This window comes from Corvus moneduloides, chromosome 15, assembly GCF_009650955.1.
Source record: "Corvus moneduloides isolate bCorMon1 chromosome 15, bCorMon1.pri, whole genome shotgun sequence".
Classification (NCBI taxonomy): domain Eukaryota; kingdom Metazoa; phylum Chordata; class Aves; order Passeriformes; family Corvidae; genus Corvus; species Corvus moneduloides.
The window spans coordinates 1,006,983-1,024,018 of record NC_045490.1 but is presented as its reverse complement, the minus strand read 5'-3'; the positions used below and the strand labels follow the sequence as shown (position 1 = coordinate 1,024,018).

At 53.1% G+C, this 17,036-nt stretch overlaps 1 protein-coding gene across 4 annotated transcripts in view; it reads left to right on the top strand.

The window, feature by feature from the left end:
- ARHGAP26 (Rho GTPase activating protein 26) overlaps positions 1-17,036 on the top strand; it is a 102,523-nt gene that overhangs the window by 34,204 nt on the left and 51,283 nt on the right. For all 4 annotated transcript variants that reach the window (XM_032124598.1, XM_032124597.1, XM_032124599.1 and 1 more), the window contains exon 12: positions 14,225-14,261. In XM_032124598.1, the coding sequence (XP_031980489.1) occupies positions 14,225-14,261 (37 nt within the window). The remainder of the gene's footprint in view (positions 1-14,224; positions 14,262-17,036) is intronic.

Genomic DNA, 17,036 nt, shown 5'->3' with positions numbered 1-17,036 from the left:
AAAGGCTTCCTCACCTCTGGAAGGGATTCTGAGGGTTTGCAGAAAACTCATTGTTGTTAGTTTTTATTTTGGAATGCGCTTGCAAACCTTGCTGCCAGCTTGACGAGAGTTGGCTGGTTCTGAGCAGGTCCCTCGGGGGGTGCTGGGGTCGCAGTGTGGCCCATCCCAGCTCAGCCTGGTGACTCTCCCGTGGCACTCACGGCACCACCAAACAGCCAAGACCACTCTGTGGCTTCCGTGCCTGCACATGGCCAGCAGCGTTTTGGGATATGGAAAGAAGCCATGTGGAGAGGCAGAGCAGCCCAGGCTGTTCCGTGACAGCCCATGTGGTTTTGGAGTGGGTGTCTGCGTGCCGGGGTTAAGCTGGGCCCTGGCAGTCAGAGCAGAGTCTGTGCAGGGAGCAGAGTGTCCCATCCCAGCACAGCCTGCTGCCACAGACTGGTCCTGGTTTGAGCAGATCCCCCCAAATCCGTGGAAAGGTTCTTGTTTGTCAGGAGAGGTGTTCATTGAGGCCAGGTGAGGCGTGGACACACGAGGCTGTTCCGTGAGCGCTGCAAAGCACGTTCTGGACTTGGTCAAGCGCTTGCTTTTGGAGCGTGCAGCAGCTCGGAGATCCAGAGGCTGCGTGTGGGAGGTGCTGCCCTGCATTTCAGGGAAAGGATTGTGTGGTGGATTGCAGCCAGGTCCCAGCCTGGAGTCATAGATCCATCAGGTAATTCAGGTAGGACGGGAGCTCAGGAGGTTTCTGGTCCAACCTCCTGCTCAAAGCAGGTTTCTCAGGGTGTTACTGGTCGGGAGCTGAGAGCGTTGGAGGGAGGAGAGGGCACAGCCTGCCTGGGCTCCAGCCCAGCTGCTTTTCCGGCCTCCTGACCCCAAGGTCGAACCCCTCTTGTTTCAATTTACACCCGCCCAGAGAAACTGTTGCTGCCCCATCCCTGGTCCAGATCCAGGTTGGACGGGGCTTGGAGCAACCTGGTTTAATGGAAGGTGTCCCTGCCTATGGCAGGGGGTGGGACGGGATGAGCTTTAAGATCCCTTCCAATTTAAACCATTCCATGATTCTCTGGTTCTGTGACAGCCTCTGCTCCCTTTTTCTGTCATCTGTTGGAAAGGGGCCCTTGTTTGGGAGAACCAGCCTGCTCCTCCACCCTTGGCTCTTGACCCCTGGGGCAGCTGTAGTGGCACAACCCCCTCCAGCTCCAGGTGCCAGCTGTCTTGATCCCACCTAAACGAACCCCTGCCTTGGTTCTGGTGGCACCTGGAGACAGGATAATATTTTCTATTTCTTCAGAAACAAGATGTGCATTGTTGCTCCTAATCTGAGTGGAGTCTTGTGCTCCTCCAGGCTGCTCACCTGCCTCCCACTGCACACCTCTGCTGGGAGCTGCTGTGGCAGGGGTGGCAAAATCAGTCAGCTGCAAAGGGAGCTGCAGGAAGGCAGTCACTCAGTTGTGTGCTGAGCTGCTGATGTTACCAGGAGCAGAGCCAGTCTACAGAGGTGCAGACAGGGATTTTGGGCGCTTGCAAAGTGCTGTGCATGCGAAAGGTGCTGTGGAGCAACCAGGACAGGACTGCCTGGATTATCCTGTTCCAGAATCTGGTTATGAGAACTCCTTCAAAACCACACAGGTCGTGGTGCTGCCTGCGTGCCGCTGTTCTCCTCTATCGTGCCCATCAGCTGAGGTGAGGGCAGCTGGCTCATCCAACACGTCAGGGGCTGTGGCTGTGCATTAATGCAATACCTCGTGGCACTTAATTGCTAATGGCTTACACTGCCCTTCCAGGTGTGGAGTGGGAGCGATGGGAATGCAGCCTGCATGGAAACAGATCCAAGAGGCACTTCGCTGCTGAAGGTGGTGTGTGTTGACACATGAGGCAGCTCCTTGTCCTCAGTTATCCTCCTCCATCTATCAGAAATGGAGCTGTGGGCTGTTTTGTTGGGGTTCTTATCTTGTAACGCCAGGGTGCAGCATGTTACCTTCTCCACGGGGATTTCCTTGTGCAAGAGATGAGGATTTAACCTTTGGACTCCTAGAAATATCCATCCTATGCTTTGACTGTGTTTCTGTAACCAAAGAGCCCTACTGGAAAGAATGTCTGGTTTTCCTTTGATTTGACTGTAGAGTGTGGGGAAGGATTGGCACGGTGGGGACGGTAATTCCATGTGCAAATTCAGGCTGTGGAGAGATTAACGCGGACTGGAGCTTGTTTCTTAATTATAATGAAAAAAGTAAACCCAAATGTCAAATTACATCTTAGTGAGATTTAAACATAGAATGTGGCTGCATTAGCCAAGACATTTGTCACAACTCGAGAAGATTTACGCTGTGTCTCACAGTCAGAGCAGCCTCCAGACAGCTCTCATCACGCCGTTAACTCTTACCACTTGTTATTCATTTGGATAAAGCCCCCGTGTTGACTTTGGGTTTTCTTCCATGTTACAGAGGCTGGAAACAGGAGAAACTGCTAACTCCATGACGGAGCAGTGGTGTTTGGTTTTGTTAAGATACTCAGGATCAGTTTCTTATGGATTTTCTCCTCTGCTGGTGCAGTTTGCAAATGTAGATGGTGGAGGCCAGAGCAATTCTGAAGCTTCTTTGGAACCTGAGTCAGGAATAAAAGCTGTGTTGGCTGCTGGTGGCTGTGCTGGGCTGTGGGTTTAGGAGAGGCACAAATTAGGCTGTGTCTTGTGGGAAAGAACAAGGTAAGCATTTAGGTAAGGTTGTGGTGAGTGAGTGTAGAGCAAAGGAGGCTCAGGGGGGACCTTGTGGCTCTGCACAAGTCCCTGACAGGAGGGGGCAGCCGGGGGGGTCGGGCTCTGCTCCCAGGGAACAGGGACAGGAGGAGAGGGAACGGCCTCAGGCTGGGCCAGGGGAGGCTCAGGGTGGACAGCAGCAGGAATTTCCCCATGGAAAGGGTGCTCAGGCCTTGGCAGGGGCTGCGCAGGGAGGTTTGGAGTGCCCATCCCTGGAGGTGCCCAAGGAAGGGCTGGAGGTGGCACTCAGAGCTCTGGGCTGGGGACGAGGTGGGGATGGGGCACACTGGACTCGGTGGTGTTGGGGGTCTTTTCCCACCTCAGCGATGGGAGCCGCGGGTGCCCTGTGGCCGCTCCCCACTAGATGGCAGCTGAGACCGGCCACTCACGGCACTTGTGCCCCGCGGGGCTGGCACAGGACCCCCCTCGGCCCCGGGCTCTGCGGGGTCCCCGGGGCTGCCCCCCTGCCCTGGCTCTGGCGGGGCGATGTGAGCCCCGAGCCGCCCCCGCGGCTGTCGGCGCTGCTCGGAGCGGGGACAGCGCTCCCGTCCCGGCTGGTCCCAAACTCGGCGCATCCTCAAATCGGAGCCGCTTCCCTCCCCTGTCTGCATGGCTGCTGCAGCCCTCCGGCCGTGCTCCGAGCCCGCGTGCGATGGCTGGGATGGTGCCTCCGGAGCGCCCTGTGCCGTGGTCCTGTCCCAGTGCTCCTGGTGGGACACCTGGTCAGCGGTCCTGGAGCTCCTTCAGCCCTGCTGCCCGGAGATGCGGCCGCTGTTCGAGTGGCAGTGACAGCAGAGCCCAGCCCCACATTCCTGTCCAGCACGCCTCCCGCCTCCTCCTCAGATACTGCTTCTGGGAATTCTTTCTGAAATTGTTTTTCTTTTTCCTTGTTTAATTATACAAAATGGTGAGAGATTTATTGCCCAGTGGAAACGTTGTCTTTTGAACTCACTCCAGTGCTTTCAACCTCGGCATTCCTGTTATCTTGGCTCATTCAAAAAGTAAATTCACTTGAAGGACTTCAGTCCCAGCGTGGCTGCGGAGGGACGGACAGGCACCCACTGCACCCCTTCCCAACCCCTCACACTGTGTTGGAACTCACTGGAGCTGCAGAGCTGCTTTATCACTTGAATTTGTTCCATCTCAGGTATCAGAGATGGGAGAAAAATCCTCAGCCAGAGCATCTTTGAGTACAGACGGTGTCTGTGGTCTGCTTCTCTCTGCACGGGGAGCCTGTGGGCGAGTGCCGGAGCGATCGCCGTGTTCTCTGCTCTGCTCTCCCCAGGGTCTGCTCCGTGTCTTGTCTCTTCAGTGCCTTTCCTCACAGCCTTTTTCATGCTGAGCTTTGATAATGCTCTCAATCCCACAGACGTGTTTTTGTCAGCTTTCTGGAAAAGATGTTTGTTTTGTGTACTCTGTCTTGCAGGTTTTCATGGCCTTCAGCCTGCCTGGGTTTGTTTGCTTGTAGCAGATTGGTTTTTTTTTTTTGTTGCTCTCTATGACCTGAGTCATTCCTGTTGCTGCTTCTTCATCTCCCTGTCTCTCTCTTTAGTGAACAGAACATTTTTTCCCCACTCTTAATGTCTAAGTTTCTATTGTTTGCTGCTTCTTTTTGCCTCTAATGTGTTCCCCAACCCAGACAACCCAGTGAACTTTCCCTGAACTGGAACTCAGTCTCTCCATGCTCTGGGACCATCCATGCCACCTCCCAGTGCAGGGAGCCATGGTGGTGGTGAGTCCCAGTGGGCCCCAAACTGGCCCAGGGGAGCTTCTGCTTGGCTTTTTTTTGCATCCCCCAGTTCAGGATTATTGCCCAAAGAAATTCTCTGCCCTTTTTGGGGACAAGGTGGTGGTAGAGGATCCTCAGAGAATCATGTTCCATGTTAGTTCACGTATCACGTGCTCTTGCTGCTGCTCCCTCCTTCTCCCTCCCTTGTTTGGTAACCCATTTAAGCCTGTAATAGCAGTAACTTTACATGGAGTTTGTAAGCTTTTATTTTGCTTCTAAAGCACTTAAGCCAGTGAGGTCTTAAGCCTTGACTTCAGGCTTTTATTCCTGGTTCCAGCAACTGCCGCTTCAGTGGCTGACGGCTCACCCAGCTGGAGTCACTGCGGCTGCTGGGGTTTGTCCTCTGCTTGAGAAGCTGTTTGAGAGAAAAATACTTAGAGAAGCATTGTAGATAATTTTTAAAAGAGAAAAGAGCTCTCTGGATTGCTTTTACACACCTAGAAGTGCTGTCCCACCCAGTTTTGGCAAGTTTGTGACCTCTCGTTCCAGCTGTGTTGTTGGGGATGTGCAGGAGCAGAGCAGGGGCTCCTGTCTCTGGTGTGAATACCTCACTGTTTCTGTAATGCATTCCTGGCTCTTCCTTGGGGCCTGTGCTGCAGAAGTTGTCTACAAAAGTTTGGCTTTGCCTGGACACTGGCGTGGTTGGTCCCAGGACACCCAGGTGGGTTTTGCTCTCCCTTTGGGAGATGTTGCCTCTGCTGGGGGCCCGGTGGCAGCCACTTTTCTCCTTCTGTGTTATGTCACTGCTGATACCCCCGAGGGGGACTCACAGGGGGTGAGGGCTGGGGATGCGAGTGTGGGTCCTGATCCACAGGACATGGCACAGGACATGTCTGCTGTGTGGGACACCCAGCAGCTCTGCTGCAGGTGTGTTCTTGGGTTTTGGGTTCAGGCCGGAGGTGAGGTGGTGCTGAGAGGTGGGTGGGGTCTGTGGGGTGCCTGGGGAACGGGGATAATCGAACCTGGATTGCACAGATGTGGAACAGGATGGAGCAGCTGCTTGCAGCAACTTGTTTGTGAGCCTGGGCCCAGAGAGGTGATCCAGCCCCAGGGGAGGGTGCAGGGTGCTTGCATCCAGTGATTTCGTGTCGTGGTTTGGTGGGAACTTGCTGTCCACCCTTCAGCCGTGCTGGCAGCCTCAGCAGGGAGGCACAGAGCCTCAGCTGGAGTGACAGACCAAAGAGAGTGTACTCACTTTCCTTTCCTCTCTTTATCACCTCTGCTAAGAGTTATTTGATCAGGCAAAACGTAGAAATTCAGGGAATAGCTCCATGTTGGGAGAACAAATTTCCCTGCCAATTTAAATAGACTATTACAGTATTGTTTCCTACTTTAAATTAAAAATTAAAGTAAATGGTTCATGCTACAATGACTCGCAACACTAGCCTCTTCCATTATTTCCTCCTTTATTGGGTCTCAGATTTGGTTTTAAGTAGTGATTTACTGTCCTGCTGCTGCCCCCCCACCATCCCTCACCCAGGGGTTTTTCTTCTCCCAGCTGCAGCCCCAGAAGAAGGTCTTCAGACTCTGTTGCTTTAATAATTTGATTTCTGTATTCACCCTCGGTTTGTCACTCGTGGCAGATCTGTGTGTGGAGCTGGGCTGTGGCAGGATCAGGAGCAGGACTGGGGTCAGGAGCAGGCAGGCTGCAGGCTCAGGCCGTGGCAGGGTGCAGTGGACGTGTCCCACGTGGACTCTGAACCAGTGTTTGTTGGGTGGTGGAAATGGTGCTGGTGAGTGCTGGCAGCCCCTGGGGTGGGTACAGGCAGGGCTGAGGGTTTCCCAGGGAGGTTATGAGTGTTGCAGAATTTCAGGTCCTGTCTGGAAAGGGTTAAACGTGGTGCTGCAGTTTTGGAGAGGAACACCAGGAACCTTTAAATCTCCATCAGCCTGGCTCCCAGCTCCAGGGAATAACCTTGTGCTGCATTCCAGGACTGGTCCAGGAAACCTCTGCAGCCACCCTGGGCTTACAGAAGTGTCTCTGGGAGAGGAGGGATGGGACTGTGTCCCCTTTCTGCTGCCTTCCCTGGACCCTCAGGTTCTGTGCTGCCCCACACCTGTCCCCAGGTGTGCAAACTGGGGATTGAAAGTGGTCTCCCCTCAGGGATATCCCAGTCTTTAAAGCACCAGGCAGTGGTGATTGAGCCAGTCCTGGCGCTAAGCCACCACTGTTGTTCGGAACACCCGGGCAGTGTCAAAGCTCTTCCACAGAGGAGGAGCACCAGGCACGGCTGTGTTGCAGTTATTTTAAAAATAAAGATGACACTGTCATTTAAAATTAGGCTGGGTTTGATGTGCTGAGAGCCCGTGTTCGTCAGCAGACGTTGGGAGGAGGAAGGGCGTGTGTGCTGGCTGGGGCTGGCCGGGCTCCAGGCAGAGCTGCCGCAGGAGGATGTGCAAGTTGTTGCTCAAGCATCCTAGAAAACTTGGGGGAAGCTTAGACCAGTAGAAGTTTTCACTCTAATCAGTGATTTGAGTGATCCCAGCATGTCTGCTTCGCTGGGCTCGCTTAAAAATGCTGCTCTGGGAAACTTTAAGCGCTTTAGTTATTCCAAAAATGTATTTTGTTGGAGCAGTTGACCTTTAGCTGCGTTATTCCGAGGCTGCCGCGTATCTGACACGCTCTGCTCCCCTCGCTCCCACACAACCCCAGAGTGGCTGCTGCTGCATTCCCTGTTCAGAGTGAGCCATGGGAAGTTGACAGTTTGACCCAGGTAATTTTTTGCCTTGTTCTGGCCCAGGTGATTGTTTCCTTGGGTGACAAACATGGTTATATAACTGCGCTGAGCTAAGCAGCCCAGCTGGCTGGCGGGGAGCCCGGCCAGCCTCGGCTCCGAGGCCCTTGGGAATGCCTGCACTTGTAATAAAATGTGGGCTTGTTTTTAATTAGAACCATCCTTTAGTTCAGCTCCGAGAGACAGAAGAGCAAGACCCATGTAGAGGATTCAAGCCCCCCAGATGCTTCATTTATGATAGATTTTTCTGTTCTGTCTTTTAATCAGGCTCAGGGTATAAGTTTGAAGCTGAAATTTATGTTGGAAGGAAGGAGGAGAGGAGAGAAAGGGGGACACGAGGTGGGAGATGGCTCCAACTGTGATGAACAGTAGGTTGGGAGGGAAGGAAGGAAGGAAGGAAGGAAGGAAGGAAGGAAGGAAGGAGCTGCCAGGGTCCCTGGCCACCCTCTTCCAAACGAACAGCTTCGTCTGCATGACATAAACCAGCATTTCACAGTGGGTTTCTGCTGCCCTGCCAAGTTCTCCACTTGGGAAGCAAGGCAAAATTTTTCCCTCCCCTCCTGCTGCAGAGAGGTTTGCAGGGATGTAGCCTGGGAGAGAGATCATACTCCTATCTAAATCCTTCTGGCTCCCAGAGCAAGGAAGGTTACTTCTAACCACAACACAGTGTAGTCTAGCTATGAAAATCCTGCTTGTAGTATGAAAACCTGGCTCTAGGACAAAAATAGAACAGGGTTGATAAGGCAGAGCCAGAAACAAGGGCTGATTTCATCAAGGTTGCCAGATGTCCTGCTTTTAACAAGGAAATAGGATTCTTGTACATGAGCTTTGCTGGGATCCTGCTCTGGGGCCGTGTCCCAGCGGAGCAGCTCCGCAGTGCCGAGCTCAGGGGCAGGTCCAGAGGGTCCTGCCTGTGTGGCTCATGCCTGTGATTCCTCCTCTCCTCTTCCTTCCTTCCATTCTTCCTCTGACCCCTTTCCTGTTGCTGCAGGGACAGGATACAGGGTGCCCCCCTGCCCCAGGCCTGTGCCACCTCTGAGGGATCCCTGGGTGCTGGAGCTCCAGCCCCGCTCTGGGCATCGCTGTGCCCATGGAGGGCCCTGCAGGACACACTGGGGACTGGGGGGACACAATCAGGCACATCCCTGGTGTCCGAGTGAGGAAGACATTAGGAGGAAAGGCTTGTTCCTTCTGTTGCAGGGCAGTTAAGGTGTGGAGAAGGGATGTGTAGGATTCCCAGCTCTCCCGCTGCCGGGCTGAGCGAGGCTGGGGCAGGGCTCTCTGTGAGCTCCGGGGTGCTCGGGGTGCTGCAGACTCCCAGCAGCAGCTGAGTCAGTCGGGGTGGCCAGACTCCAGCTGGAACTCTGGTCTGCAGCCCGTTGTCCCTTATAAAATGGTTGCAAAACACCCATGTGGAATGTCTGTGCTCCTCCTGTCCATGGCTTCCCAGACCGTCCCAGCGTGGCTGGGAAGCCACTTGGGCTCCCAGTTGTGAAGGAATATCACATCTATTTATACCCTTTGGGCTGGGGCATCTTTTGAGCTGAAAGTTGAAAGACTCGTTCCTGGCTGTTTTGAGGATTTCTGAATATGAATCACAAGGAAATTGCATAACACTGCAGCATTTCCTCCCATTGCTCTGGACCTTGCAAACACCACGCTCCCCCAGGGAGACCAGGGAATTCTGGCAGGACTGGCCCATTCTGACAGTCCACATGGAAAGTCTGGCTTGCAGGGAAGGTCCTGGCACCAGTGAAAGGAGCGTGAGGTGGAATCTTCCACGCCAGGGCATGGAGTTGAAATCCTTTTCTGATGGAGATCCCCCTCTCTGCAAACCAGGGCTGCTGGCCTCTTGGTCTCCAGTGTTTTCCTTAAACCCCTCTTCCCTCTGAGCAGCTGGACAATCCTATCCTCTAGATTTTAGCTGTTGGGCAGAATTTTATGCCCATGTTGGAGTTTGAAGGATTTAGGGAACCATGCTAAAAACTGCAGCCTCCAAGGGGTGCAGCTTAGGTTGGGCCGTTTTGGGTTTTGAACTTTAAACAAAAATCTGCTTTTTGTCTGTGTGTTCATGGAAATGTGTGTTTGTGGCACACATAGGGAAGCACAGCCCCTGTCTTGTGGAGGTTAATGAGCACCATGGGCAACAGCGTGACCGCTGAAATGAGGAAATAGAAATGAAATTACTCAACATCATCTTTTTGTAGTTCCCCTTCCAACTCCCAACTCCTTCCTTTTCTTTTCCCACAATCCAGTGTCAACCCAAACCACTCACATACCCATTTGTTCTTTGCATGTCATGGGTGCAGTTTGTTTAGGATCAGGTTGGAAAACTGATGGGTTGAATTCTTCTTGATTTATCTGTGCACAAGCAGAAAGTGGCATCAGATGATGAATAGTGGCTGTAGGACTACTGTCGGGTCTGGATGGTGGCCATCGGTGGCTGTAGGACTATTTTAGGCTCTGGATGGTCTCTGAAGGGTCTTTCAGGCTCTGGATGGTGACTCTTGGTGGCTGTAGGAGTGCTTTAGGCTCTCAGTGGTGGCCAACAGTAGTTGTAGAGGTGTTTAGGCTCCAGATGGCAGCTGTCAGTGGCTGTAGGAATGTTTTAGGCTCCAGATGGTGTCTTTCAGAGGATTTCTGATTACGAAAATCCACAGCTGATGTTTCCATGATCCACATCTCTGGTGTTGGGATGTGTGGCAATAGCAGGACTGAATTTGGAGGGGGCAGGAGCAGGTGCAGCACCTGCATTGCTGCTTCTGCCCAGGCTTTGGTCCATGTGAGGCTGGGGACATGAATCCAGGAACAAACACTGGGCTGTGAGTGACCCCAGCTCATCCCTCCAGCTCCAGGGGAGCGGGGAGCTGCCTCCTGGGCTGTGTGTTCCTCTACCACACCCTCGAACATCACAGACCTCTTAATCATCCCTATAAAACCATTTCCTCTGCAAAGCACAGCATGTATTTGGTGAAATGTCTCACCAAAGCGGATAACTGGTTCTTTGATGAATTATCTTAAATATCAAGTTCATAACTGAGCATAGTACAAGTGTCAAAGTAGTCACAAGTTGTAACTGCTCTTACAAAATTTATCTTTCTGGATTACTTACAGATGCATCTTGGAATTTTTCAATAATAGCTCGTAGTAAAAGCCTTCTTTAAGCTTCCAAACAGCAATTATCCTGCAGGAATGAAGCAGCAGTAGCTTCTGCTAAAAAAAAAGATACAGTCTGGTTTTGTTGAGGATATTTGAACACCTACAGTAGGAGTTCGGAAAACTAAATACAAGACACCAAGGTCTGTACATTTTATCCTATGTTAATATTTTTTTTTTCTATACACATCACTTCTGAAACTGCCTGGTAAGGATATTTTGGCTCTGGAGATACAGTCAAATGGGAATAATTAGTGAGAGCGAGATGCTAAAGCATCGCAGTGCTGCAGGGCAGGGATCTGTCTCCACGTTAGTCACTAGTCCCAATTCTGGAAGTTTTATAACCCAGCCTGTTCCCACATGTGTCCGTGGGCCAGAGGCCCTTCACCTCCCAGCAATGCTTCTTCTCTCAGATTTCCCACCCTTTGTCAGTGACTAATACTGGAAAGTGAAAGAAGCTTTTTATTTCACAAGAAACTCTCTGGGTTTAGGGCTGTTTTCTCCAGAGTGTGTTACAACAGGAAAAACAGCGTGTGAGCATAAAAATATACTCATTTAATGGTGTTTTATTGTCTGGCATGGTGCTGGGCAATGTGTGTGTCTGCAGAGCTCCTGCCCAGGCCCTGTCCTCGGCAGAGCTCCCACGAGCTGTGTGTTGGATGCTGTCACCCTGTGAGGTGTCACCGCACTGTCCCTTCGTGTTCCCCTGGCACAGGCGTCGGAGCCCCCGTCCCAGAGCTGTGTCTGGTGTGAGGCAGCCACAGCCAGCCTGGGCATGGGAATGGTGCAAAGACGTGTGAGAGGGAGGGTGAGGGTGGGGGGAAAATCAAATCCAGCACCTGGCAGTTGTTTGGAAGAGGGTTCAGAAGAGCCTTTCTGAGGTGCTCCCAGCCCGTCTCTCCCAGGACAGAGGTGCTGCAGTCCCGGGCTCGGTGCCGTGTGTGTGGTGTGGGGAATAGCAAGAACCTCTTTAAAATTCTGCACCCTTTCACAGGGGGAGGTTGGTCCATGAACTGCCTTGTGTGTGAGGCTTCATCTTCAAATGCATTCTTCTGCTTTAAGTCCTGCCTGTTATCAGAGCTGTTTTAGAAAGAGCGGAATATCAACGTCCCTAGGGCCAGGCTGGACAGGAGCGACCTTTGCCAAGGCAGGAGCCCGAGGGGTTTGCCAGCAGAGCAGAGGTGACCCTGGGGGCACTGGAGGAGCCTCACTCTTGGACCTCTTACGCAGCAGCCCTTTCCTCAAACTTGGAAACTTTCTCTTATCCTGAAAAACCTCTCTAAAAGATTTGAGGCAGTATAGGAAAAGCATTTCTTGGAAAAGGAAAGGGGTATTACAGACTTGGGGCTTGGTTAAAACGCTGCTGGTGTAGAGTGGTGTTAGTGGAGTAACAGAGACAATGGATAAAAGGTTTGTCCTCGATCAGATGGGTGTAGAGTGGCAGTGTCTCTGTGTTTTATGGTTGCTGTTGACCTCTGTGTGAAACTTCCCTCTCATTGTGTGCATGCTTTGCAATTAATGGCATAAGCGTATTGTGTTTCCTTGTCTGCCCTTTTCCCTTGTTTTAAGAGCAGTCTCTGGTGATTAACAGCCTCTGTTGTTTCATGGATCCAAACTGGAAGAGCAAATGTGCAGGCAGAGGATCTCCCTGGAGCTGCTGTGCTGTGCACCAGGACTCAGGGCGGTTTGTGTTGGAAGGGCCTTAAAGCTCCTGTCATTCCACCCACCATTCCACCATCCCACTATCCCGGGTTGCTCCAAGCCTGATCCTTTGCTGTATTTGGTGTTCCCTGTGTGTGTGGGGTGAGCCAGGGCACGAAGTCTGTGTGTGATCCCAAGGAAGGGCCTTGTGTCCCCCAGCCTTTGAGTAACAGGCTCCCTTCAGTGCTCCCTCAGCAGAGGCACTGCAGTTGGAGGGAAGAACTTCCTTAGGGAAGGCTGACTCCATGGTGGGGCTGCAGGGCAGCAGCGCTGTTGGGGGAGCTGCTTCCTTCCCTCTTTCCACTCATTGTCCTGGTATAAACACTGTTCCTAGAGGAAAACTCACTTGCTGACTGCAGCTGGTTTTGCTGCTGAATCATCCCCCGCTCGCCAGATGTGGCTGATGGATTTTCTCCTGCAAACAATCACCTCTGCTTGGTCTTGTGTTACGTAGCCAGGTGTCTTGGGAGGGGGAGCGGGAAGGTGCTCCTTGGCGGGATCAGTCCCTGCCCAAACCCCAGTTTTGAGCTGCTCCCTCAGATTTGTGCTTCCCCGAGCGTGCCCTGGGTGGTGGAGCTGGTCCAAGGTGTCCTGCCGTGCTCCGGCTGGTGCCCGAGCAGGAGAGCGCAGGAATGGCCCGTGTTTGGGTGACGTCCAGGGAAGGAATCCGTTTATGTGCCCTGCTGGTGACGTGCCCTGGGACACACAGCCCTGCTAGGGTGTTTTTGACCGTGGGGGTTGCTGGGGCACCCCCGGTGAGCAGCAAGGTGAGCTCTCCTGTGCCGGCAGCGTCCGAGCCTGGCTGCCGCTGGCTCTGATCCTCTGAGAACATCACAGGCAGCTTCCCAGCCTCGTCCTTCTGCTGGAGCTCCTGGGGGAGATCCCCACGGCAGGGACCCCGTGGGAAGCACAGACCCTCCCTGTTAATGTCAGGGACTGGGATCCCGTGGAGGCAGAGCCCTGCCTGCAGCCCCGAGCCTCTCCCGTCCGGTTGCTGCCTGAGTGTTGCTATCAACATGGCCTTTGGAAGCTTGCCTTGCCCGCTGGCTATTTCGGGAGGCAGCATGTGATGCAGGCAGCTCCCTGCTCCCTTTGGAAGGGGGCTCCCAGCCCTGTTCCCAACAGCTTCACCAGCCTTTTGTCCTATTCAGTGGACAGTGCCCACTCGGCCACATCCAGGATGCTGCTGGAGTGCTGGGTTGTGTGTGCGTGTTCCTGGTGGGACTCTGAGCACTGGAGGATTATTTTAAACCACTTTAACTCTGTTGAGCTGGAGAAATACAACCTGTCTGAGGGCTGATCTTCTTACAGCTGCTGTTGGCATTATCCTGGGCTTTTAAACTGCCCTCACATCGTGGTTAAAACCTTCTGCCAGTGTTTTCCCCTGTTACTGTATCCACTGAAATGTCACTTTAATCTCCCGCAGCCAAGCTGTGGTGGTGATCGCGGTGGGAGGAGGAGCATCAATATTTGAAGGCTGGAGAGGCTTGGGATGGAGTCCTGGTGGCGGCTCTGCTGTGAGCAGTGCTGGATGCATTCGGTGCCTCATCCTGCTGCGCTTCTTGTCCTCTCTACATTAATGACATTCCTTTTCCTCTCCTGCTTGTTTGCTCAGGCTGTACCTGAGGAGGGTGGTACCTGCTCTCTGCCCGGATCGGACCCGCCAGAGGTTCCTGTAATGCCCATAAGGGAACTGCCTGCTTTGCTCTAAGTTTATATCCTTTATGTGTGTCTTTCAGGAGAGGAGTCTCAGAATCATGGAATAGTTTGGGTTGGAAGGGACCTTTAGAGGTCATCTAGTCCAACCCCGCCTTCACTTGGTTTAGAAACCTCTGTAATTTCTGGTTTTACCTGGTCCATCCCATTTGCATTCTTTCATTTTAAGAGCTGTCCTAGTCAGTATTTTAACATAACTCCAGAGCTGGGGCAGCCCAACATTTGTGTGCAGAAGGTCACGGTGGTGTTTGGGGACCTGGCTGCTGGGGGAGGTCCTGGCAGCAGACACACTGGGGTGACACCAGCCATGCCAGCAGTTCCAGCCCAGCTGGAGCCAGGGTCTTCATAAGACTTTCTGCTTGTGTTTTTCAGGTGTACAACTCGAACAAGGACAGCCAGAGCGAAGGCAGTGAGTATTTCTTCTCAAGCCTGACCCCTGAGAGGTGGCTGAGCTGTGGGAGGGGTCAGCAGGGCATGCTGGTGACACTGGGCTGTGCTGGGCTCCCCGGGGCTGGGGGTGACAGAGCTCAGCGTGGGGACCCCAGGGTGGCTCCAGGGAGAGCTGAGTGTGACACCCAGCAGGGACAAGGGGCAGAAACCTGCTGGTGGGACCTGGGGCCATGGAGAGCAGTGCCAGGCACTTCCCTGCACCCCTCAGGGTGTGTCCCTTCCTACCCCACACCGTGTCCCCGACCCAGTGGCACTGCAGGGGTCTGGTGGCCTCAGGATCTGCTCCTGAAGCTCAGCAAGAGGGTTCAGGTGATGCCTGGGACCAACCAGTTCTCCTCTCTGGGCCAGAATGTGCAGGGTGAAATGTGTCTTTCCAAAGGGGAATTGGAGCAGAAATACAGGAGTAAGGAGGTCCTGCCTTGTCAAGATTGTTAACAAGAGCCCTTAAAAATAAAAAAGCAGTTTTTATTGTAGTTCAGGCAATCAAAGCCTTGAGTCAAGAAAGCACTTATTTTTCTTCCTAGAGCAGCAGTTGCACCTGGTCCTGCCTCTTATGTCCTGTGTTTTAAAACCCCTAATTGAGCCATTTCCCAGTAGGTTAGATTTGCCATAATTGCAATACTCCAGCCCCTGATCCCTTCCCTCCTTCCCTCAAAGCCACTGGTCAGGTGGGGCCCAGCCTGGGCTGATGCTCAGTACTTGGTTCATTTTGGTGCTGCCTCAGACACTGCATTTTCATCTGGAGCTGAAGCATTTTTCTCTCAATAATTGGTGTAATTTGCAGCTAATTTTCCTCACATCCATTTCAGCCCTTGCACAGAGCTGTCTCTTCCCCCTCTCTGCTCCCTCCTCTGTGCTTTCTCCTTCCCTTTGGTCATCCCTGCACATCCATCTTGTCCTGCATGTATCACCTGGCTCTGTCCCTCCCGGGTGATCCTCACAGAGCTCGGTGCTGTGCCTCACACTGGGAAGGGCAGCATGGCCAGTGCCCCTGGGGTGGGAACTCTGCCACAACAGCTCCTCTTGTCTCTTTTTTCCAGAGGGGCAAAAGGAGTCTGTGAGGTGCTGAGAGCAGGAGCGGCTCAGCTCCGTCCTGCCCGGCTGTGAGCTGTCACCGCTCCGTGTTCCCTGCACACAGCCCTGCCTCTGCCAGCTCCGTACCTGCTGGTTTGGCTCAAGACACCATTTTGGTGGTCTCTCTTAAAAATGAGACTGGTTCTCCTTGTCTGCTCCTTGTCTGTCCTTCCTGGTTCTGGGGGCGGGTTGGGACCCCTGGCTGAAGGTGCTTCAGAACCCTCTGCTTGGGCTGGGGCTGCCACTGCCGTGGGCAGAGGTCTGACTGCTTCAGCCTCATTAAATCCCAGTTTTAGAGCTCTGCCTGCCTCACCAGCCACTCTAAAATTGATTCAGCAACTGGCTTTCTGCCAGCAGCCCTTGATACAGGAGCTTCCTATAAGGACTTGAAATGAGTGTGGTGATTGAGTGGGTCCGGATGCAATTCCTGACCCTGGGAGCCTCTATACCTCTGCTTCCTGCCTGCACTTATGGAGGCTGAAGGTCCCTCACAGTGCTGTGGTGGCACTTTTGGGACACTGTAATTTTGCAGAGCTTCTGAGTTTTCTGTCCTGCTGTGTGGCCAGGTGGCCGTGGGCCTGTGGGCTATTTGTCTTGATCTGCTGTGGAGGGGGAGGAAGCCGAGCAGAGGGGCTGAGTGGTGTCACTGAACCATGAGAGCCAGGGGAATTTAGCTGCTCTAGTTTGCCAACCAGAAGGACTTGCCCTGCTCTGTGGAAACAAATCCTCCAGGCCATTCGTGCTTATTGCATGGAACAGCACAAAATTCCTCCTTTCCCTTCCCTCCCACCATTTCTCTCTCTGTCTCCCACATCCACCTGGTTCCCCATTAGTTCAGGACTCCACCGAAAGCAGTCTTTCACAAGCTCTTCACAGACCTTGAGTCCCTTGGCTGCCCTGTCTGCTGCGCCCTTGTCTGGGTGCCCTGGCCCTTCCCAGCAATCACAGTCACGGAATCCCAGAATATTTTGGTTGGAAGGACTTTAAAGCTCCTCTTTTCCCCTCCGTGCCATGGGCAGCGACACCTTCCACTATCCCAGGCTGCTCCAAGCCCCAATGTCCAGCCTGGCCTTGGGCACTGCCAGGGATCCAGGGACAGCCACAGCTGCTCTGGGCACCCTGTGCCAGGGCCTGCCCACCCTCATTGTATAAAACTTCTTGCATTTCTCTAACCTAATCTGACCCTCAACCTTCCTTTCCCGATCTTGGCACTCACTGGTAGGTAGAGCCCTGAAAACTCATTTCTGGTAAGACTTGAAAGCTCATTCCTCTGGTCTCTGCTTCACGATTTCCCCCCTCCTCTGTGGCTCTTATTTCCAAAATGTCTTTGAAAGAATTCAAACCAGTGATGGTTTCATGGCACAGAAATGTGTGGTGGGGAGGCAGAGGAGCTGCTTTGACCTTGCACTGCCCTGACACACAGCTGGAGGCAGCCAGGCTGACAGAGCTGATTCAGCCCTCCTGCCCCCTTCCCGATGCTCTGATATGTCACATCAGCATAAAGGAAAGGAATTAATGGATTATATAGAAATAATCTGCCAGGCAAAAATAGAATGAGATGAGCCCAATTCAGTAGCACTTGGAATGTGATGCTACTTGAAGGTCAGATGAGTGTGGGCGTGTGTGGGGAGCAGCTGCTGTACAGGTGATGTGTATCACC